Here is a 25,434-nt window from a genome sequence, read left to right as displayed (position 1 = left end):
AACGCTGAGCGAACAACTCGGCAAGGCTTAAAGGTGCTTCCTCTCTGTTGGTCTACAGAAATGAAGAATGACGCTTCGGGTTTCCGAGGAAACTGATGCACGGGTTAAATTACCGGTTTCAAAAAATCAAACGGAGAAGACGCTTCTCTTTGAAATCCCCGGATTTGCGAGAGTCGTACTCTTTCGGCGTTCGCCTTCCGGCGCCGCCAAGTACCTTGCGTCTATTCTTACCGCGGAGGCTTCCATTGGGCGCCAGGGTTCTCGCCCCCTAACCTCGCGCCGGGATTGGCTGCTTGTTTTCTGCTCTGGCGGGTGATTGGGTGCCGGGAGCCGAGGGGGTGGGAGGCGGGAATTCGTCCGGGAGAGTGTTGCTGAGGGCACTGAGGAGAGCGGGTGGAGAGAGAAGGTAAAACGGCCCGAGTCCGCGCTCAGGCGCGGGAAGTAGCAGCCCGGCGAGGAGGACAGAGGGGTTTGTGACCTTTCTTCTCCGCCAGGGCTCCGCTTTGTTTACTCGCAGCTCTCGGTTTCCTTTCCTCCCGGGAATCGGAGCGCCGTCTGCTCTGCATCGGTTTTCCTCAGCACAGGCAAGTCTGTCTCTCATAGGGAGGCGTGAAGCCTGCCGGGAGGGGGCCTTCTGCTTGCGGGCCCGTCGTGTGGACTGGAGCACCGGGGCCGGGGGATCTAAACACGCGAGCGGGGCGGGAAGTGTGAGCTGAAAACCTGAGCAGAGGGAGCCTGCCTTACCTCCTTGGAGCAGAGGCCTCGTGCTCCCCCGGGCCCGCCTTAACGCCTGGGGGCAGGGGGCGGCGGCAGGAGGCAGAGCGGGATTTTTGTCCTTTAGTCAATATCTGGGGGGAGCGACCTCGTTTTGAGATGCATGTTCCGCAGCTGGGACGGGGGATGGATTGGTTTCTAAGTTATGTCTGAGTAAGTAGGCCAGTGTTGAGTTGTTCGTTCAAATGAAGTGTTAGATTCCACCAAATCACGTTCTCAGAGTTTCCTCGATAGAATCACAAAATATTAGAACAGGAAAATACCTTAGAATAGTGGTTTTTAACTTCTTTTGGAACACAGGCTGTGGCTAAGTTTATTATTGGCTTCATAATATGTTGAATTGCCATTTTAATCATCTCTCCATCCGCAGACTCAATTTACCATTTTTTTCGCTATTGCAAATAATTCCTCAGTTGACAACAGTGCATACCATTTCCCCCTGTATTTTCAATTATCTTCTTAGGATATAGTTCTGAGAATGAGAAATCGATGGACTTTCTCTTCAGAAAAATGCAGTCGTAGGCAAAAACTTCTGCGTGCAATATCAAGAGATCACACAGTCTCTGACTTCGGCCTGTGGATCCTAGGTGAGGAAAAGGAGGTTTAGACGAGGTGGGGAACTAAAGTAGCCCCCTTCCTCTGTGTCAAATACTGGACTTTAGGCACATTCTGTACATTACCTTATTTAATTCTTAACTCAGTGCCTGGCTAATTTTCATAAAACTCAGGTAGATAATATTATCTCCATCTCACAGGTGAAGAAACAGGCGTCGAGAGGTTAAGTGATTGACACTGGAATTCAAACAGGCTTGCCTTACTCCAGAGCCCATCTTTTCACTATACCCTTCTGACCTTTAAATAAGAATTACTGAGCACCTACCGTGCGCCAAGGCGTTTTCTCCCTTACAACAGTTTCTAAAATAGGGATTATTACAGATGAGGTTCTTAGTCTAGAGGAGTGAAGAGACATGACCAAGGTAACATAGCTAAGTTGTTGGCAGAACCTGATCTAGAACCTATACTCCCTGACTCCTGGTCTACAGCTTTGGCAGAGTAGGAAACAAATCCAGATTTGTCCAATTCCAATACATGTTCTCAACCACTGTGATTTATAAGACTAGGAAATTCTTTTGCTTCCATTTGTTTTGTTTATACATTTAATAATTCCAATTTTTGTTTCTAGACTTCTGTCCTGGTGTTGGGTACCAGGTTTTCTTTGAATGGCATTGTTTCAATATTGATTTTCGTTTCTGTTCCAGTTAGGAATCTGAAGTAAACAAGAAAGCATGACGTCTTCAGCATGGTCTGAATATACAATTGGTGGGGTGAAGATTAGCTTTCCTTATAAGGCTTATCCGTCACAGCTTGCTATGATGAATTCGGTAAGTATTTTTCAGCAGTTATCTTAAGGCTTTATTAAGATACAGATGCTTATAATTCATAGCATACACTGAGTCTGTTACTACATTCGTTTTCTCAGATAATAAATGGATTGAAAATGTTTGCTGGGTTCATTGAAGAACATCTAACCTTTGGAAAAATAATACTGATCACTATTAAACTGTATATGGTTAGGACGCAAAGGAGAATATTCTGAAAAATTTTCTCAGCTCATTTGGAACTTCTATTTACGGAATTACTGCTCTCTACGAAGTATTTACTGTGTTTTACACAGAATGCTATATTTCTCACCATATTTTCATTTGACATATTTCCGTCATATAGAAAATTAATATATAAACTCGAGCAAACTAACTTTCCAGCTTTGTCTAAGCTTAATATTTTGCCATATTTACTTTATACCTTGATTATGAGTAACAAGATTACTAGTATCCTGAATTTAATCTTTTTCTTTCTTAGCCATGATTTTATACTTTTATTTCATATGTATGTGTCCATGAACAATAGGGAGTATTACTTTACATGTTTTTAAACTTTGCACAATGTGATACTATACCTGTCTTCCTTCAGAGCTTGATTTTTTTTTGCTTAATATTATTTTTAAGATGTAGCCCTGTTGATTGTTAATCTGTTTTAATTGCTGAATAATATTCCATTGTATGAATTTACCAGAATTTTTTAATCCATTTTTCTTTTGATAAGACATTTAGGTTGTTTATATTCTTTTGCAATTATAAACAATGCTGCTATGAGCTTTCTTATGCATGTTTCCTTGTGGTCGTGTGGGAAAAGGTTTTGGGTATGTACATAGGATTTGCTGGTGTTGGGTATCTTCAGCTTTACTAGAAATTGTTAATTTCTTTACAATGTGATTGTGGCCATTTATACACTCCCCCTAGCAGTATCCCTCGTTAAGTTTTCATTAAAGATATTAGTATATTCTAGTTTTACAGAAATGATTGTACTTGCATCATTAAGGCACAAATTGCTTTTTTTCATTTCTTTTGTGCTTTTAAGTCCAACATAATTTTAGGGAGAAGTATAAAGGAATAAGGTCTAGATTTAATTAAATGCTGGTTCTCTCTTTTGCTATTGCTCTGTTCCCTGAAGTGCAGCCTTACTTCTGGTTGTATTTGTACTTCTGATGGAGAGAGACTCTAGTGAAGTAAATTGTTTATTGATTTTTTAAATTGTTTTTGTGTCAATAGATTGTCAGAGGATTAAACAGTAAGCAGCATTGTTTGTTGGAGAGCCCTACAGGAAGTGGGAAAAGCTTAGCCTTACTTTGTTCTGCTTTAGCATGGCAACAATCTCTTAGTGGTAAGTAGTTAGTTGATATGTTCAGGTTGCTTATTGGAACCTGAAAAAAATATAATAAAGTATTTTTTATCCAGAATGATTCAACCATGTTCTAGCTAATTTAAATATTCTGTTTTAAGACTTTTTTTTTATGTTATATGTCTTCCCAGAGTTTCCAAGAACATATAGCAAAATATGTTCAATTAATCCTAAAGCAATTTTGAACATAATGTAGTCCTTTAGTTGATGATTCAGAGTATACATAAGAATCTTAGAATGCTTAGAGTTATCATTATAAAAATAATTATAATTTGTATGTAAAAGATGCAAGAGATGGGGTTGTCATGATGCTGTATACAAATAATTGGTTTTTTTGAGTAAATCCTTTAATGTATTTGCTTATCTGTCCTTTCCTTCCTCATAACATTAGAACATGGAATATATAAAAAAGAAAACATTCTAGTTCATCTTGCTACTTGTTTGGATGCCAGATAAGCAAATTCTTTACTATTGTTTTTATGAATTCATATTATTTCCCATTACTTTTACTTTATTTACTAACAAATGCCTAATGACATTTGATTTTGTGAAAGACGAATATACATAGTGAATCTGAAATACAATATTCGGTACATTTCAGTTACGTAAGTAGATGGCTTAGACCTAAAGTATTAGAAGAGTTTAAAGTTAACCATGGGGCCTTGTGTGTGTGTATGTATATGTGTGTGTGTATGTATATATGTTTTTAAAAAGGAATTGTCTGTGCTACTGATAAGACTGTATTAAAAATAAAAAGTAAAAATTTTGTAAGCTTTTGGTTGTCCATTTTGAGTCTTACTGATGTTAATCTTTTGGGGAAAATGAGATTATCTGTTAATAACTTAAAACTTTAATGAGAGACTCTGGAAAATAGAATTAGTAGTATATATGTAGTAAAGATGGGAGAATAATGTGAGTACTGTTTATAGAAAATAAAACAAATCATTCAGGTTTTTTTTTAGTATCTATGAATTGCGTATTTATACATGTAGGCACACAATGTAGACCTGTTACAGGTCTGTGTTATATTTAAGTATTAAAAATTGCCTATTTTCTTTAATTTGATTTTGACCTTAAAATGTATTTTGATACATTATCACAACTGATATGTCATGAAACGTTTCTGTTTGAAATAGAAGTGTAATGTGGGAATGATTTAACTTTCAAATTCTTCATTTAGGGAAATAGCAGTAATTAAGAATGTACTTTAGGTCTATATTTTAATCCTCCCTGCTTGATATTTTAATAAATCTCAATATAAATGAATACTAGAGTGGTTGTGCCTTTATTACATTATTAATCTTTGACTATTATATTTTTGTAAATTATGTAAAATGATGATAACTTCTCTATAAATGCTCCTGGCATAAGTGTTTCTCTCCTGTCCTAATTGGATGCTGCAGATAGGCTGACCAATTTGTCCAGATTTGCCTGGTATTTTCCTGGTTTTAGCACTGAAAATCTTCCATCCCGGGAAGCTTCCCAATCCTGGGCAAATTGGGGTAGTTGCTCACTCTAGCTGCAGAGGAAGATTAATGTTTTTTTAATTAGAAATATTATAAATAAGTTCTTTCATTTTTAGGGAAGCCAGTGGATGAAAGCTTAAGTAAAAAAGGTGAAGTACCGTTGTCATGTTGTTGTACATGCCATTCAAAGAATTTTACAAAGGGTGACGTGAACCAAGTAACTTCACATCATTTCAACCGTCCAAGTACACCACCTTCTGAAAGAAATGGCGTTTCATCAACTTGTCAAGGTAGTTTATATTTTTGCCTGGGTCTATTGGTATCTATAATAGGAAACTTAATTATTGCTTAATTATTATAGTCCGGAAATCCCTGGACTATTTTATTCTTGGCTTGGCTTTTAATTTACTTGGACATTTTGCTATCTTAAATCATTTTTTGAAGAAGGCAAGTCAAAATAAATGATATTCAGAAATTAATGTTATTTGTAGGCAGTATTGTTAATTATATGTTATAATTTTATAAAACATTGATTTATATTGTAAGACAAAATCTAAGTAGCCTCATTCATTCTTGATAAGTTTGTATGAACTTCTGAAGCCAGTATCCTACATGAGGATCAGGTATATTTTATGTATGATCCTTAAATAGTTCTTATTAGATTTATTTAAGAGAAATATATTAAGAATAACATAAGATTATTAATTTTCAAAAGGTATTTCTTCTGCTTTGACTATATGGAAAGGATTGATTGTTTTTTGCCTACACGAGAAATCTAGGAGACATCCTGTACACTTTGTTCTACCCTATTTCTCTATGCAAATCTCTATCTCCATTGATACCTCCCTGGTCCAAATACCATCTTTTGTTTAGAGGATGCAATAACTTCTTTTCCTGCTTTCATTCATGCTATTCCTTAGCTAATCACTGGCAGGGAGAAAAGAGGTTGCTGTGAGTATCTTAAGTCTAAACAGTATCCGCTTAAAATCAAGGATGGAGTCATCTTCCTCTAAGGCACATGACTGTGGAGGAGGGTAGCTGCTTGAACTAAAGTGTGATTCTGTTAGGAATGAGGAAGAGGAGGTGGAATAGATACTGGAGAGGTGACTAGTAGTGTTGTCTACACTGTTGTTGACTCTTAGCCCTTTTGGCTTGCTTTCCCTTCCTTCAAACGGTCATGCTGTCTCCTGCTTCACAGCCTTTGCTTGTGTTAGTGTCTCTTCTGAGAAAAGCTACATCTTCAACTTGTTATTCTACTCTTCCATTAGGTCTCAGCTGCCATGTCACTTCCTTAACGAAGCCATACTGACCTTTCTGTTAGACCAGATTTGGTTTACCTATTATATTCTGTGATCTCGTTGTGGATCTCCTGTCACAGTTTGTATTATCCATGTGTCTGTGTGCATCTTTTAGTAATGTGTGTCCCCTAGCAGATTGTATACTTTGTGAGGTCAAAGACCATGTCAGTTTGTTTACCGTTGGATCCCTAGAAACTAGCAAGGTGTTTGGCATATAGTAGGTGCTAGATAAATATTTGTTGTATGAATTAATGGAATTGATTTTGAGCTAATTATAAGAACTCTGGTTTATAATATTTATTTACAATCTGTATTTTTTAAAAAACAGCTTTATTGAAATATAGTTGACATAACAAATTGTATTTATTTAAATGGTACATTTGATAAGTTTTGACATAAGTGTACCTCCATGAAACTTTCATCAGTATCAAGATAGTGAACATATCCATCACCTTCTAAAGTTTTCTTGGGACTGGCCCAGTGGTGTAGTGGTTAAGTTCTTCACGTGCTCCGCTTCAGCAGCCTAGGATTCACAAGTTCGGATCCCAGGAGCTGATCCACAAACACTACTCATCAAACCATGCTGTGGTGGCATCCCACATACAAAATACAAGAAGATTGGTGCAGATATTTGCTCAGCGACAATCTTCCTCAAGCAAAAAGAGGAAGATTGGCAACAGATGTTATCTCAGGGCCAATCTTCCTCACCAAAAAAAAAAGTTTTCTCATCCTCTTTGTTATCCCTACTTCCCAACCTCCATGACCCACCCTTCCCAAAAAACCACTACTTTACTTTCTATCACTACAGATTAGTTTGTGTTTTCCAGAGTTTATATAAGTGGAATCATACAATTTGTACACCTATTTTGTCTAGCTCTTTCATATAACATAATTCTTTTGAAATTAATCCATGTCGTTGCATGTATCAACAGTTTGTTCCTTTGTATTGCTGAGTAATATTCTATTGTTTGGATATACTACAAATTGCTTATCCAGTCACCTGTTGATGTATATTTGAGTTGTTTCTTGTTTTGGGCTATTACAAATAAAGCTGCCAAGAATATTCATGTATAAGTCTTTGTTATGGACATGTGCTTTCATTTTTCTGGGTAAATACCTAAGAATGGAATGACTGGATCACTTACGTTTAACTTTTTAAGAAACGTCCAAACTTTCCCAAAGCAGTTGTACCATTTTACATTCCTACTGACAGTGTCTGAGAGTTCCCATTTCTCTGCTTCTTTGCCAACACTTGCTAAGGTCAGTCTTTTTAGCCATTTTAATAGGTGTGCAGTGGTATCTCATTGTGTTTCTTTTTTTTTGAGGAAGATTAGCCCTGAGCTAACGTCCGCTGCCAATCCTCCTCTTTTTGCTGAGGATGATTGGCCCTGAGCTAACATCTGTGCCCGTCTTCCTATTTTATACGTGGGACGCCTGCCACAGTATGGTGTGACAAGCTGTGTGTAGGTCTGCACCCGGGATCCGAACCAGTGATCTCCGGGCTGCCGAAGCAGAGCACACGAACTTAGCCGCTACACCACTGGGCCGGCCACTTGTGGTTTTAACTTGCATTTCTCTAATGCTTATGATGTTGAGCATCTTTTCATGTGCTTATTAGCCATCTGTATATCTTCTCTGTTGAAATGTCTGTGGAAATCTTTTGCCCATTTGTTCTTTCTTTTCTTGAGTTTTAAGAGTTCTTTATATATTTTGAGTACAAATTTTTTTTAATCAAATACAGTTTTAGGTTTTACTTTTAGGTCTAAGATTCATTTTGAGTTAATTTTTGTATATGGTGCAAGATATGGATCAAAGTTCATTTATTTTGCATATGGATATCTCATTGTTCAGCACCATTTATTGAAAAGGCTATCCTTTATCCACTGCATTGCGTTTGTGCCTTTGTAAAAAAAATCAGTTGTCAATATACACAAAACTTGCATTTTGACCTTATTGTGAGTTAGAGTTGTTTAGAATAGTCTCTTGAAGGATCAGGTGGGGTAAATCAGGATAGTATTCTGATATTCTCTTTATATTTTTAAGTAAATTCTTTAAGAAGATATAAAAGCTAAATACAGAAAAGCGCACAAATCCTAAGTGTTTAGCTTGATGAATTTTCACAAAGTAAACAGTTGTGTAATTACCACCTTGATAAAAAATAGCATATTATCAACACCCCACAGGCCCTTCTCATGTTCTTTTCCAGTCACTATCCTTTCTCTCCATAGGTAATTGCTTTCCTCCCTTCTGTCACCATTAATGAGTTTTGGCTCTTTATAGAAATGGAATTATATCTGTACTCTTGTGTCTGTCTACTTTTGCTTAACATTGTATTTCTGAGGTTCATTCATGGTGTTGGATATAGTAGTTCTTGTTGCTGTATATTATTTCCTTCTCTGAATATATCATAGTTTATTGGTCCATTCTACAGTTATTAGACATTTGAGTGGTTTCTACTTTAGGCTTTTAATGCTATTAAGAACATTCTTGTTCATTCTGGTGCAAATAGGTAAGTATTTTCTATTGGATATATGCCTAGGAATGGAATTGCTGGTCACAGTGTATGCCTATGTTCAGCTATAGCAGACACTGCCAACATTTTCCAAAGTGGTTGAACCAGTTTATGCAACCCCTTGTCCTCCATCCAGTAGTATATGGAAGTTACATTGTTTAACATTCTTGTTAGTGCTTGATATTTCCTGTCTTTTAAAATTTTAGCCATTCTGGTGCATGTGTGGTGTTCTCATGAGTTTTTTTTTTCCCTGCTTTTTTTGTCCAAAGACCCCCAGTACATAGTTGTATATTTTAGTTGTGGGTCCTTCTAGTTGTGGCATGTGGGACGCCGCCTCAGCATGGCCTAATGAGCAGTGCCGTGTCCGCACCCAGGATCCGAACCCTGGGCTTCCAAAGCAGAGCACGAGAACTTAACCACTCAGCCATGGGGCTGGCCCCTCTCATGAGTTTTAATTGGTATTTCTCTGGTGACTAATGAGGTTGAACATCTTTTTATATGTTTATTGGTCATTTGAATATCCCCTTTAGTGAATTACCAATTCAAGTTGTTTGCCCATTTTTCTACTAGGTTGTTACTGATTCCTGGGAGGGTTTTTTTTGTTTTTTTGTTTTAATTCTGGATATATCTTGTTTCTTTATAATTTTGTATTTTAAAAATTTAACTCCTTTGATAAGCTTCCTGCAAACTTTCCTGCTATAAGGAACAGGAAGATAAGCCTTTTTGTATATGCAGATAATATGATTTTTTTTTTTTAATGAATTGGAGTGTATCTTATTTGGCACATGGCAGTCTAAAACTAAATTATTGTTTTTGGTAGGCGTTCCCTACCCTTTAGTGGGCCCATACAAATTTGCCCCTTGATTTATTTGGGGCAGGGTTTCTCAACAGTAGCACCATTAACATTTTGAATGGGTTAATTCTTTGTTGTGGGGGCTGTCCTGTGCACTGTGGGATGTTTAGCAGCATCTCCTGGGCCTCAACCCACTAGATGCCAGTAGTACTCTCCTCTTTTGTGACAACCAAAAATGTCTCCAGACATTGCCCAATGTCTCTCGAATGGAATGTGAGGGTGTTAAAATTGCCCCAGTTGAGAATGACTGATCTAGATTTGTTTTGTGGGTATTTTGCCAGTTTGCCAGGAAGTTGCAGAGTTCAAAATTACATGTCTTTCCTAAAATGCATATCTAAATAGAAAGGACTAAGAATAGCCAAGACACTTTTTAAGAAGCAGGTCAGGTGAGAAGACTTGATCTATGAGATATCTGATTTATAATATATAAAGCTATAGTAATTAAAGCAGTTTGATATTAGCACAGTGGTAGACCAGAGGAAAACAACAGAGAACCCAAATTCAGTTCCACACGTATCTAGAAACTTGATTTTTTTTATAGAAGTGCTCCTACAGAGCAGAGGGCAAAGGAGAGACTTTTCTGTAAGTGGTACTGGAACTATTAGATATCCATATGGAAAAAATTGAAATTGGAGCCCTACTTTACTCCATACACAAAAATCCATTCCAGGTAGATTTAAAGACCTAGGTATGAAAGGCAAAACCATTAAGATTTTAGAATATAGTGGTTTTCAAACTGTGTTTTTAAGAGGCTTAGGAAGAAACATGGCTTGTAGGGGGAAGGGGACAGTGCATCAGGGCAATTCTAGATCTTTTATCCTATTTTGGAAATTTTAAACAATATTTCTTTAAAAAAAATATAGTCCTCCTCAGAAAAAGCTTGAAAACGAGTGCTGTATGGCATAGATTCACTTCTGTGTTTGTACAGACTCAAACTTGTTTTTCGAAAATAGTATTGGATCTGCTTATAGGGCTTTCTCTCCTAATAGTCTGTAAATCCTTTAAGCCTAGGGACTGTTATTTTTCTTCATGCTTTTTTTCCATGGTGTCTGGAATTGTATGGACTCAATAAAATAAATGCTTGCTAAATGAATTCAAGCCCTGGGAGTGGAGGGAATGCTCTTCTCTAAGAGCAGAGAGGAAGGAAGGTACTTTTAAAAACACTCTCATTTACAGAAAGGGAGAAACCAATGTATAAGAATAGTTAAGGACAGCATTACAGACATTAAGGAAAAAGGAAATATGTTTGTTATGTTCCAAGAAGACAGAGCATTATGTTTGGCTGTATGCCTAGAGGTTATACTTATGGATTTTTAGAGTCAGCAGGAGTCAGCCATCTCCAGGCTCTGCCTCTTACTAGCTATATATTATTGGGCATGAACTTGACTTCTTTCAAACCTGTTGTTCACATTTATAAAATGGGGATAATATTATTTGGTGATTAAGAGGTCATTAATGACCTTGAGATTGAGCTTTCAGGATTGTGGCATTAAAAGGTAGATTGTAGGATCTTGATTCTCCTATATTTTCAAGCCTAAAGAGCATTGAGCAGCTTAGTAAGAAAGGAACATTTTGACACTGTGAAGACAGATTTTTATAGAAATGAAATATATTTTCTTGAGAGAATCTTACAGTTATTTTTTTAAACCATGTTATTAGGATTTGTCTACAAAAGCGTAAACCTAAAATTGGACTTAACTGTTGAAAGCATATTTCTCAAAATGTTTGCTATATCTTTGTTAAAGTAAACTGAGTGATAAAGAAGCGCTTTTAAATATGTTTAGCATTTCTTGTTTTAAAGTATGTTATGAAATTTTAGAAATGCCTTACATCTTGATTCCAATTTTTTTAAGAAAAATTACCTAAGTGTAAGTTATTTGTACTAATTTTTTATGACTTCTTATATAAGACTCTCCTGAAAAAACTACGCTGGCTTCAAAGCTATCTGCCAAGAAACAGGCTTCCGTATGCAGAGATGAAAATGATGATTTTCAAGTAGAGAAGAAAAGAATTCGACCCTTAGAAACTGCACAGCAGGTAAACAGAGTTTATTGGCAGTGAAATAATCTCATTAGTTATAGCTCAACAAAGTAGTCAAGTATCAACCAAGTTTTCCGTGGCACTTGTAGAAATTAGTTGGGTCACGTCACAGATATAAATCTAATGGTAAATTATTCTAACTTCATTTTATATAGTTATTCATTACAAAGGAGTTTGTAATTATAGTAGATTATTCCCAGTAACATGTCGTTAAAGTGAAACTGCATGGTCCTTTCTTATATAAGAGGAATTTGACAGTGAAATATTTACTTAAGGTGTATATTAGTAATATAGCTACTTTGTACTTTTAAGTCTTCTGTTGTTTTTATACAATAATGGCATTTTCTTTTGGCCAAAATACCTTTGATATGAATATTTATGTCATGGATATTTTTGGTATTGATAGTTTTAGTATAATGACAAGTATTACTCTTAGTTATTGAGTTTTTAATATTAATACATGATAAAATATGTTTATTTCTAAAAATTATTGAAAGATATGAATTACCAGATATTTTAAATGAAATGTACTTTTCATAGATGAATACAATGTTTTCTTCTAGAGTTCATGACAGTGAAGTAGGAGGCTGGGACTTTAATAGACTTAGTTACAAATAAAAAATGATTAATTAATTAGCATGTCATTTGTAGGTGATTATATATTTTTCATTGATTATACTCAAAAAGTATTTGCATTCTTATGGAGTTTATCTAGTCCACTTACAATCTTTATTAACTTCCATAATTAAACCTTGCTTTTAGAACTAGAATGAACTGGTTTACTTTTCAAAAAGGACCAATTACAAATAAAGTGTGAATCTATAAAGACTTTTTTCCCAAAAAAATGTGTACATAGCGTTGGGCGTTATGAGATAGGGCTCAACATATAACATTTATTCCCTGACTTTGGCTCCCATTTCTTTTTTGGTAGGAATGGGATTATCAATAGAAGTGCTCCCCCTTGCTTTATAATTTAAGTAAATCGGTTTTTGGCAAGTAGAAAAAAGCATGGACAGTTTGGAAAGAAAACTTAGTGGTATTTATAAAAGAAGTTTAGTCAAATGTAATTTGGATTAGCAAATATCTAGTAAGTAATAGTAATAATAGTAATCAAGTAATTTATTCTATCATGTAGGAAATCATGAATATTTACATTTAAAATTTTTTTCCTTTTTTTCTATATAGAATGAAGTTTCCATTTTTATTTACTTTAATTTTCCAATTAGATATGTAACTGGATTTTGCTATAATACTATACTGGTGTCCATATGGTGGGAGTATTTTATGGGAAGATCATTTTGTAATACAATAGTTTTGACATATCACTAATTAAAGCTATTTTAGTTAGGATTTGAGAGGTATTACTGTATTCTAAGTCTTGTAAAAGGTATCTATTTGTATTTTAAAAAATTATTTGATTATTGCCAGTCAGAAATAGTCTTTTTTTTAATGCTGAAACCACACATTATAGCTATTTTGACCTTTGAGAGCAACAAGCCTGCTCAAACTTTTAGTTTACATTAAACTTCATTTTGTTTATGTGTTTACAGATTAGAAAACGTCATTGTTTTGAAAAGGAGGTGCACCACTTGGATGCGAAAGTTGCTGCAGGAAAGACCACAGAACTCAGCTCTCCATTAAGAAAGATAAACTCCTTTTCTCTACAGAATGTATGTATTTATGCTGTCATTCACTTTGAAGAAGGAAAATGTGGAATTTGCTAAATCCGTTTTTGAAAAAAGAGGAATAGTATAATGTAAAGAACAATACAAAACAACTCATAAGTCTTACTTGCTGTCACATCTCTTTGTGCCCCGGTTTCCTCATTTATAAAATGAGAGAATTGGACTAGAAAGAAATCTGAAAGTTTTTTTTCTCTTCTACGTTCTGATGTTTATGAACTCTACTTCCTTTAAGTTCTTCTCTCGTGTTCTTCCCTATGCACTTTAGTCTTCTTGGTCTCCCTGGACTCTCAGCAGTTTCTCTTCAACTTGGGTTTGCTGGGCTATATGGGTTTCCCCTCCCTACACCAGAGCCTGGAAACCCTCTTGAAAGACAAGCTGAGGTGATCATTGGGCCTATCTCATTTGTTTCTTATCTCTCAGGGTTCAGTCTTCCTTCCCTGATGTCCTTTATCTTAAAAACTGTTGTTTCTGGGGTTGGCCCCGTGGCCGAGTGGTTAAGTTCACGTGCTCCGCTGTGGTAGCCGAGGGTTTCATTGGTTCGGATCCTGAGCGCGGACCTGGCATCGCTCATCAGGCCATGCTGAGGAGGCATCCCACATGCCACAACTAGAAGGACCCACAACTAAAAATACTCAACTATGTACTGGGGGGCTTTGGGGATAAAAAGGAAAAACAAAATCTTTCGAAACAAAACAAAACAAACTATTGTTCCATATATACTGTCTGTATTTTTAGTTTTTCCGGTAGGAGGTGAAAAAACTCGTTGACTCTGGGGACAAATTGCAAAAATCTTTAGATGGCTTATAACTCTCCTGTTTACCTGTACTGTCATTAGACCTTTATAAGCTTTTTGCATTCTTTTTGCCCTTTCCCTTCCTCCCCACTCTTTCTTTTGACCAACTTCTGCTAATCCTTCACGCAGCCTTCTTTGACATCCCCAATTTTGAGTTAGATTCCCATCTGGAATGTTCCTTGTACTTCTCAGTTTTTAACACTTACCTTACTCTTATTATCTTGTCCACAAGGCTCTAAGTTTTATTAAGGACAACACCAGGTTCTCCGGTAGACTGAGAACTCCTTGAAGGCTGTGACTATTTTATTCATCTTTATATTCCAAACACCTAACCTAGTGCTAGAAACTTAGTTGTAGGTTGAGTGAGTGAATGCCATAATCCCTGCCCTCAAAGACACTTCCTTTTAAATTCTTGAAAATACAAGTGGGAAAAAAAAAATTGTTGGTTATTTTCACAGAAGCCTTATAATTGGAGGAGTCATCTCAGGAGATTTTAATGTTAAATTGTCAGTAAGACTATATGCTATATATTTGCCTCCGCCATTCTTTTCTCACTCATTTTCTTTCACAGTGTGTTATTTTCTTCATAGCCCCTACTATTTGAATTTGTCTACTTGTTTATTGTCTATCTGCACTGTTGGAATGTAATGTCAGTCTTCTTCATATGTATCTCTGGTACCTAGAATAGCATATGGTATATATTATTTGCCCAATAAATAACTATTGGTAGAATCTTGTTGAATTCTTACAATGACTGTGAGTCGGGTATTATTGTTATTTCCATTTTACAGGTAAGGACACTCTGAGAAGTAAGTAATTTGCCTAAACTCACAAAGCTGGCCAGTAGGGGAGCTCCATCCTACCTAAGCAATCTGATGCTCTGGCAAATGCTGTAATTGCTTTATTATACATTCTCTCTAAAAAGCCTCTCAGAAATACTGCAGCCATCCAAGCAGGATTCTAACACCAAGATAAGGAAAGGAATATTATGTAGAAGGCTCAAGGATCAAGAAATCAAGTATAGAATAAGCTGTGATTGATAATCATTAAAATAAGATACAGGAGTGGATTTTGTTTTGTTTTTAGTGGATAAGAGAATGAACTCAAATCATACTGCCTGGGTTTTAATAACAGCTCTGCTCTTTACTGCCTGTGTCATCTTGATTAAGTTTTAAACTATTGCTATTCACTTTCCTCGTTTGTTAAATGGGGATGGTAATAGTACCTATCTCACAGGGCTGTGTTATGAGGATTAAACAAGTTAATGCTTAAACAGTGCTTAGAGTACGCCTGACATATCTTGGAGCTTATGAAGTGGTAAGTGGTAGTAGAAGTAGCAGCAGCAGCAATAGTAGTAGCAGCAGCAAATAGTTACATATTTGTATGCTGCTGATAAGATATAACATTGATTAATAATATTATGTATATGTAGTTATCTTTAAATGTTGCTAAAAGGTATTATATAATATTCATTAATAGTATTAATTTTGAGGAGTTAGGTTTTTAATTAAGTAACAAATTCTTTTAATATCTGTTAAGGATGTTTTTGGCTGCATCTGTTTAGAGTCTAGACCACTTGACCATAAGCAGAACTTCTATGCTCCTGGCTGAGTACCTTAATTTTAAGCCAAGTGCTTTGATTGATTGACTATGTAGATCATTTATTATCGTCTTCTCATTGGTAAAATATAATTGTATCTATATCTGTATATTCATGTCTTTATATAAGTTTTATTTTTAAACTGGAAATTGCAAGTTTTCTACCTTAGCTTTAGGTGGTATAACTCTACATTGCTTTAGAAATGGAATAATTTTTCCTAGGTGGGTGATTTATTGCTCATAATATTAAAGGTAGGGGTTTCAGCCAATTTCTTGTAAGTTTGAAGACTTATTGAACGAGCTAAATCTCTCAGTTAAGTCTAGTAACTCAAATGGTAAAATTTCACTAGTGTGGCCAAGAACTTTTGTTTGTAAGAAGATATTAATGATGTATACCATACTAATTAAACATGCAAAACTTATCAGAGACCAAGGTACTTTTTTGCAATGACAGAAAGACCATATGTTTGAACTCTAATACTCGCTCTTTTTTGGTAGTCTGTAGTGAAAAGCATGAATATATAAAGTAATTTTAGGTACTTTCTGAATGGTTAGGAAAAAACTCACAAATACCTTGGGCCGACAAAGCTGAGTGCGCGAACTTAACCACTTGGCCACAGGTCTGGCCCCTCTCTTTTTGTTTTAATTGAGGTATAATTGTCATATAACATTATATTAGTTTCAGATGTACAACATAATGATTTGATATTTGTATATATTGTGAAATGATCACCACAATAAGTCTAGTTAACATCTGTCGCCATATAAAGTTACAAATATTTTATTTTTCTTGTGATGAGAACTTTTAAGATTTATTCTCTTAGCAACTTTCACCTATGCAGTACAGTATTATTAACTATAGTCACCATGCTGTACATTCCATCCTCATTACTTATTTTATAACTGGAAGTTTGTACCTTTTGACCCCCTTCACTCATTTCTGCTATACCTCACCCCTTAGCTCTGACAACCACCCATCTGTTCTCTGTATCTATGAGCTTGTTTTTTTTGTTTTAGATTTCACGTATAAGTGAGATCATATGGTATTTGTCCTTCTCCATATAATTTATTTCACTTAGCATAATGCCCTAGAGGTGCATCCACTTGTCATAAATGGCAAGAATTCATTCTCTTTTCATGGCTGCACAATATGCCATCGTACACGTATATACACACCACTTTTTTTTTGTTTTTTACTTTAAAGATTCGCCCTGAGCTGACATCTGTTGCCAATCTTCTTCTTTTTTTCCTCTTCTCCCCAAAGCCCCCCAATACATAGTTGTATATTCTAGTGAACTAATCCTGCTAGTTCTGCTGTGTGGGATGCCGCCTCAGCATGGCTTGATGAGCGGTGCTAGGTCCGCGCCCAGGATCCAAACCCGTGAAACCCTGGACTGTTGAAGCGGAGCATGTGAACCTAACCACTCGACCACAGCACTGGCCCCCACACTGCGTTTTCTTTATGCATTCATCCATTAATGGACATTTAGGTTGCTTTTATATCTTGGCTATTATAAATAATTTCACTGTAATAATGTAATGTAATAATGTAATGAACTGTAATAATGTAATGAACATGGGGATGTAATGTAATGTATAATGTATGTATAATGTTATAATGTAATGAATAATGTAATGCAATGAACATGGGAATGCGTGTATCTTTTTGAGTTAGTGTTTTTGTTTTCTTCAGATAAATACCCAGAAAGTAGAATTGCTGGACCATGTGGTAGTTCTATTTTTAATTTTTTGAGGAATCTCCATACTGTTGTCCATAGTGACAGTACCAATTTACATTTCCATCAACAGTGCACAAGGGTTCCCTTTTCTCCACATCCTTGCCAACACTTATTTCTTGTGTTTTTGATAATAGCCATTCTCACAGGTGTGAGGTGATATCTCATTGTGGTTTTGATTTGCATTTCCCTGATGATTAGTGATGATGAGCATCTTTTCATGTACCTGTTGGCCATCTGTATGTCTTCTTTGGAAAAATGTTTATTCAGATCTGCCCAAGTTTTAATTGGATTGTTTGTTCTTTTGCTATTGAGTCGTATGATTTCTTTATATATTTTGGATATTAGCCTCTTATCACATATATAATTTGCACATATTTTCTCCCATTCAGTAGGATGCTTTTCATTTTGTTGATAATTTCATTTACTGTGCAAAAGCTTTTTGGTTTGATGTAGTCTCACTTGTTTATTTTTGCTTTCGTTGCTTTTGCTTTTGGTGTCAGAGTCAAAAAATCATCCCTAAGACCTATGTTAAGGAGCTTATCCACCTGTGTTTCTTCCAGGAGTTTTATGATTTCAGGTCTTATGTTCAAGTGTTTAATCCATTTTGAGTTAATTTTTCTGTGTGGTGTAAGACAGTGGTCCAGTTTCACTCTTTTGCAAGTCCAGTTTTCCCACCATTTATTGAAGAGACTGTTCTTTCCCTGTTGTATAACATTTCTTAATCTTTGCAGAGTGGCTTATTATAAATCACAAAAATATTTTTTGTATATTCTAGAATAGGTGATTTCATACAGAAGTAGAAGAAAAATATATTGTTTCATAAGATTTAATATTGATTGTATAGCAGCTTCTGAAATTAGTTTATCACCAAGACTTATAAATAAAGTAAGTTTTAAAATGCAATCCATAGTTTAGAACTTTTCTTGTGTTGACAGATCATATGCCTCACTTTTTAGGTATCATATTTTAATCTAAATCATCTGAAGATCTTGATTAATATAAATGAGAGACTTGGGGTCAGTAACATTTTTTTTGGACCTGTTCCTTCAAATGGGAGGAAAAAGGGTGAACTAGATTTAATATACCTTATATCCCATTTAGCTCTAACGCCTCTAAATTCTAAGGATGCTTTTCCTATTTTGGTTCTTATAAGATGATATTAAGGAGGACAGTGTTTACTTTTTGGAAGAACAGTTATTTGGATTCATAAATTAATGGTTTAGTTCTTTTATCTCTACAAAGATGTAAATGTTTATAGTCTTCATATGTTTAAAATCTGTAGTTGTTTGATTTTTTGAAAAACTTTCCTCCATAGGTTAAAATATAAGTTAGTGTAATGATTTCTGTTTTCCTCTAAATTTGACATTAAACTTTTTAGGTTTTTCTTTCAAATTTTCTTAAGTTTTTATCAAAATAATTTAGTTTCCAACCTATGGATTTAATAGTTGTGTTTTTGCCTTCCTATCATCTCCAGTCTCCTCACTGTCTGCTCAAGTCAGAAAATGGTATCAATACCTCCTCTCTTATATTAATTACTTCCTTCCAGTGTCCCCTGCCTATTTCCTTTCCTTACATTTTAGATTAATTGTTTTATACTAATAATTCATATGTCAGAGATTAGTGAGGCGTCATTCTCCATGTGGTCAAAATATAGTTAAGAAAAACATTATGTTTTAGGGGCCGGCCCCATAGCTGAGTGGTTAAGTTCATGTGCACCACTTCTGTGGCCTATGGTTTCACCAGTTTGAATCCTTGGTGCAGACATGGCACTGCTTATCAAGCCATGCTGAGGTGCCATCCCACATAGAACAACTAGTATATACAGCTATGTACTGGGCGGCTTTAGGGAGAAGAAGAAGAAGAAAGAAAAGAAACTATTCCCATCAAATTGTATACACTCATCAAGTTGGATACATTAAATATGTCCACCTTTTTTAAAAAAATTGTTTTTTAGAATAGAATGTTACTGTTCTGATATTACTTTGTTCCACTATTCATAAGCATTTTCTCTAGAATTTATTTATATTCTCTTCATTCTTTTAGTAAAACCTCATCATGGGTGAGGTAGTCTCACAGACACATCCTTTTTTTTTTTCTTTTAAACTTTTTATTGAGATTATGATGGTTTACAACCTTGTGAAATTTCAGTTGTACGTTATTGTTAGTCATGTTGTAGGTGTACCACTTCACCCTTTGTGCCCTCCCCCCATCTCCCCTTTCCCCTGGTAACCATCAGTCAGTTCTCTTTGTCTCTATGTTTAACTTCCACCTATGAGTGGAGTCATACAGAGATTGTCTTTCTCTATCTGGCTTATTTCACTTAACATAAAACCCTCAAGGTCCATCCATGTTGTTGTGAATGGGACGATTTTATCCTTTTTTTATGGCTGAGTAGTATTCTGTTGTATATATATACCATATCTTCTTTATCCAGTCATCAGTTGATGGGCACTTAGGTTGCTTCCACGTCTTGGCTATTGTAAATAATGCTGCGATGAGCATAGGGGTGCATGGGACTTTTGGAATTGCTGATTTCAAGTTCTTTGGATAGATACCCAGTAGTGGGATGGCTGGGTCATAAGGTATTTCTATTTTTAATTTTTTGAGAAATCTCCATACTGTTTTCCATAGTGGCTGCACCAGTTTGCATTCCCACCAACAGTGTATGAGGGTTCCTTTTTCTCCACAACCTCTCCAACATTTGTCAATTTTTGTTTTGGATATTTTTGCCATTCTACCAGGTATAAGGTGATATCTTAGTGTAGTTTTGATTTGCATTTCCCTGATGAGTAGTGATGGTGAACATCTTTTCATGTGTCTATTGGCCATCCGTATATCTTCTTTGGAGAAATGTCTCTTCATGTCCCCTGCCCATTTTGTGATCAGGTTGTTTGATTTTTGTTGTTGAGCTGTGTGAGTTCTTTATATATTATGGAGATTAACCCTTTGTCGGATAAATAACTTGTAAATATTTTTTCCCAACTAGTGGGTTGTTTTTTTGTTTCAATCCTGTTTTCCCTTGTCTTGAAGAAGCTCTTTAGTCTGATGAAGGCACATTTGTTTATTCTTTCTATTGTTTCCCTGTCTGAGGAGTTATGGTGTCCGAAAAGATTCTTGTGAAACTGATGTCAAAGAGTGTACTGCCTATATTCTCTTCCAGAAGACTTATTGTTTCAGGTCTAATCTTTAGGTCTTTGATCTATTTTGAGTTTATTTTTGTGAATGGTGAAAAAGAATGGTCAATTTTCATTCTTTTACATGTGGCTTTCCAGTTTTCCCAGCACCATTTGTTGAAGAGACTTTCTTTTCTCCATTGTAGGGCCTCAGCTCCTTTGTTGAAGATTAGCTGTCCATAGATGTGTGGTTTTATTTCTGGGCTTTCAATTCTGTTCCATTGATCTGTGCACCTGTTTTTGTAGCAGTGCCATGCTGTTTTGATTACTGTAGCTTTGCAGTATGCTTTGAAGTCAGGGATTGTGATGCCTCCGGCTTTGTTCTTCTTTCTCAGGATTGCTTTAGCAATTTGCGGTCTTTTGTTGCCCCATATGAATTTTAGGATTCTTTGTTCAATTTCTGTAAAGAATATCATTTGGATTCTGATTGGGATAGTGTTGAATCTCACAGACACATTCTTATGCTTATACCTGCTTTTATTTGTTCATTAAATAAATTCTAACGTTGTCTATACACTTTATAAAAATAATTATATTCTTTGATTTAGTGTAGCAGTAGTATTTTAATCCTTACTTTTGCCTAGTGTGTAGAAGAGATGTGAGTCCAGCAGAGTGCGCTGTTGACCTTCAGATAAAGTGTGGATGTTGGGCAAAAGCTTGGGCTGTTTTTCTGCTATTTTTTCCTCTTACACCCTTGCCTTTTCTTTCTTTTCTGTCTCTGTCTCTGTCTCTTTCTCTCTCCCTCTCACCCCCTCCCACCCTTCCTCCCTTCGATATTTAAGATCTTCTTTAGGATCTCAGGAGAAAATGACCAATTTTCTCTGAAAATTATTTTATAAGTCATTTTCTCACAGTTTTAACTTACTTTTATTTAACACAACTGCTTATATAGTAATCTAATGCTTACTGTGTGCCAAAAACTGTTCTAAGCACTCTAGAAATATTAATTCACCTGGTAAATACAGGTTCATGGGAGTTAATGCTTATTGCAAGATCTTTTAACTTTTCTGTGGATTTGAGAATTTTCAGAACAAAACAAAAGAAATTTAATTCAATCCTTGTAATAACCGTATGAGGAAAGTTTTAATATTTTCCCCAATGACAGATTAGGAAATTGAGGCACAGAGAATTTAAGTAGTTTGTTGATGTCACAAAGCTGATGAGTAGAGGCTGGTTTAAAACCCAGGCAGTCTGGCTCCAGAATTGATCCTCTCAATCACCTCACTATTCTGCCTCTGAATAAACTCTTCCAGATGACCTTTGGATGAAAGATAGTTCATTTTTATACTGTTACAGACCGTATTATATGCATTACCATATAGATAATTCATTTAAGATTAGTTCTTCTTTTAATCTCTCTGTTAACACTCTATTCTTTTCTTTACAATGCTTACCAAAGTTTATAATTATGTATTTATTTGTAGGTTTAACTGTTTTGTTTGCCTCCTTGCCAGGCTGTCCATAATGACAAGTATGATGTGTTTCCTGTTCACTTTTTTATAACCAGCATCTGGCACAGGGCCTGCACCTATTAGGTACTCACATATTTGTTGAATAAATGAATGAAAAAATGGCCAAAGTTAAAGAAGTGCATGATTTACCACTATTTCTTGTGGCTTATAACTTTTACTCAAATCCATATACTTAAGGAGGTATGGCAGTACTGTGAAATATAGGAGACTTAAAGCAGGTTTTAAAATGTTTTCTTTTTTTGTTCTTCTGGGGTACATTTTGGCTGTATTTTTTTAGGTACAAAAATAAAGATCAAACAGTGATTTCAGGGACTAAGGGGTAGATTGGTGCTTAATATAAACAAAAGATGAGAAATAACTTGATTTCTGTAGCTACTCTAGGAACAAGTTGTTAAATAATATTACCAGCTAGTTAAGTATAATGTATTCAAGGCAGCAAAATTTTTGAAACCTATTGTATGCCAGACTCGAAAACAACAACTTATATTTCTTAAAGAGTTAATGATAGTGATATGATGATAGCTTTTTAGGATAATGCTTGTGCCACGTAATTTATATGTTCTTTCACTTAATCCTTATATCAGCACTGTGGTGAAAATAGAGCAGATATTAGTCTCATTTTACAGGTAAGAAAGTTGAAACCCAAAGATATTAGATTGTTTGCTTATGGTCATACTGCAGATATATGGTGAAACCATGATTTGAGCCTAGTTCTAAAATTGAGTGAATATAGATTCATAGATTATAGATGGGGGAAAAGGAGAGAAAAGGAATGGCTGGGAATTTTTTTTTCTTATTGGCTGGTGAGGAAAAAACAAAAGTTACTGTGCAAGAGGAAATAGATTTTATTATTCAATATGTCTGGCATTAAAGTATCTTCTTTTAAACAATGGGCAGTTGGGGAAAGATTAAATTATCATAAACATTTCATGTATTTTATCCAGTCAGGAGTCAAAGAAAATTGTAAACTCAAATTTTTAAAAAGGTTATGAGTAATATTCATTGTTTGAAAAACCTTTAACAATATAAACCAGTATAGAGTTCAAATTAAAATATTCTCTTAAATTACTCCCATCCCCCTTTCTACTTCCCAGAAGTAAACAAGCTGAACACTTTAATGAGAATCTTTTTGGATCTTTTTGAATAAGTTTACAACAGGTATTTTGCATAGTTCTCTTACAGTTTTTTCATTTTTTTTACATTTAACCTTCTTATTCATAACACTTATTTTAATATGTGTATGAGGCCAGGCTCTAATTGTATGTTTTTCCCAATAGATGGTGAGTTGTCTCTGTCAATTAAAAGAATAATTTTTCCTGATTTAAACCTTTGCTATTATCGTATACTAAATTGGTGTATATACTTGGATTGGTTCTGGACTTTTTTTCTCTTTGGATTTTTATTTTTTCCGAAGTATATATGTGTATAGTCAGAGTCAAAAAGCAGTAGACCCCTGCCCTAGTTCTATTCTCCACTAATTTCCACTGTCTGAGGTCAATAATTTTTAATCATTTTACCTGTTTATTCTGATATTTATTTTTTAAAAATGACATGCGTTACTGTTTTTCTCTTGAAGTTTTAGTTTTAGATACCTTCTGTTCCCTTCCTACTATCCTTTCTAATTTTCTCATTACTTCTCCCTCTTACGCCTCCCAATGGTTTGTTTACATTATTGTAATTATGTAAATATCATTAAAAACTGAGCCAAATGTTATACTGTGATTACAGTTCTTTCCCTAAACCAGGTTTTATTTTTTCTACTGCTAATATTTGTCTTGTTTTGTCATTTGCTTAGTTTTCTGTGTAACTGTCACTATTTATCCCCAAACTCTGATAGAACTTAAAATCTGTCAGCTCATTCAAATGCATCAGGTTAAGAATGTCCATATTTTGAGACTCTCTATATTTAGTGAAAATAATGAAAAATACTTTTTTGATGTTGAATTGTATTATAGACTTTTCAATGATGTCGATGTTTTTTTTTAAATATGAAAGCTTTATTTGTTTCCTAGTGAAAATTTGGAAACCACCAAAATGTATACTTAAGTTATTAACATTAATCTTTAATTCAACTATCCCCTCAGTATCAACCCCTGATATTTTTGCTTGCTATCTGTTCTTATACACACACACAGTTAGTTACTCATTGCTATGTAACAAACCAACTACTTACTTAGCTTACAATTCTGGGGGTCAGCAATTTAGGCTGGGCTCAGCTGGGCATTTCTTCTGCTGATCTCAGCTGGGCCACTCATGCATCTATGGTCAGCTGCAGGTCAGCTGCAAGTCAGCAGGGCAGCTCTGCTTCAGGGGTTGGTTGGTAGTTGGCTGGAACCAGGGAATGGTATCTCTCATCATGTAGCAGGCTAATCCTGGCTTATGTATATGGTGGTCCCAGGGTTCCAGGAGCAACAAGAGAGCAAACCCCAGTGTACAAATACCTTTGAACCTCTGTGTCACATTTGCTGATGTCCCAGTCAAGAAAGCAAGTCACATGGCCAACCCACATTCAAGGGGTGGAGTTCACCTGTTGGTGAGAAGAGCTACAAAGTGATCTTGCAAAGGGGCTTACATATAGAGATTGGAAGAATTTATGACCTTTATGGTTATAATATGTGTTACACATATACTTTTTTTTTTTTTACAAAATTTGGATTACAGCATATACAGCTTTTTCTTTTCACCTAGTATATCATGGTCAAAGAAAAGGCCTTTAAAAATCCAAATCTTGGGGCCGGCCCCATAGCCAAGTGGTTAAGTTCACGTGCTCCACTTCGGCGGCCCAGGGTTTTGCTGGTTCAGATCCTGGGCGCGGACATGGCACCGCTCATCAGGCCATGTTGAGGTGGTGTCCCACATGCGACAACTAGAAGGACCCACAACTAAAATATACAACTATGTGCTGGGGGAATTTGGGGAGAAAAAGCAATTTAAAAAAAAAGAAAGATTGGCAACAGTTGTTAGCTCAGGTGCCAATCTTTAAAAAAAAAAAAATTCCAAATCTTAACTGGTCTATTTTGATGCATACTTTTTTTTCTTTAAAGATTTTATTTTTCCTTTTTCTCCCCAAAACCAGGCGGTACACAGCTATGTCTTCTTAATTGTGGGTCCTTCTAGTTGTGACATGTGGGATGCCTCCTCAGCATGGCTTGATCAGCAGTGCCATGTCTATGCCCAGGATCCGAACTGGCAAAATCCTGGGCCGCCAAAGCAGAGCTTGCGAACTTAACTATTTGGCCACAGGGCCGGCCCCTGATGCATACTTTTTTAATCTAACCTTTTTTTTGTGCT

The 25,434-nt window shown here is 35.6% G+C and overlaps 1 protein-coding gene across 2 annotated transcripts in view; it reads left to right on the top strand.

Annotated features, from left to right (window-relative positions):
- Positions 1–400: 400 nt before the first annotated feature.
- Positions 401–25,434, top strand: part of BRIP1 (BRCA1 interacting helicase 1) — a 197,122-nt gene continuing 172,088 nt past the window's right edge. For both annotated transcript variants that reach the window (XM_046674510.1, XM_046674511.1), the window contains exons 1-6: positions 401–584; positions 2,034–2,156; positions 3,384–3,495; positions 5,096–5,269; positions 11,552–11,679; positions 13,233–13,352. In XM_046674510.1, coding sequence (XP_046530466.1) covers positions 2,061–2,156; positions 3,384–3,495; positions 5,096–5,269; positions 11,552–11,679; positions 13,233–13,352 — 630 coding nt within the window. In that variant the 5' untranslated portion in view covers positions 401–584; positions 2,034–2,060. The remainder of the gene's footprint in view (positions 585–2,033; positions 2,157–3,383; positions 3,496–5,095; positions 5,270–11,551; positions 11,680–13,232; positions 13,353–25,434) is intronic.

This window comes from Equus quagga, chromosome 11 (assembly GCF_021613505.1).
Source record: "Equus quagga isolate Etosha38 chromosome 11, UCLA_HA_Equagga_1.0, whole genome shotgun sequence".
Taxonomy (NCBI): domain Eukaryota; kingdom Metazoa; phylum Chordata; class Mammalia; order Perissodactyla; family Equidae; genus Equus; species Equus quagga.
This window is presented reverse-complemented; position numbering and strand designations above follow the sequence as displayed.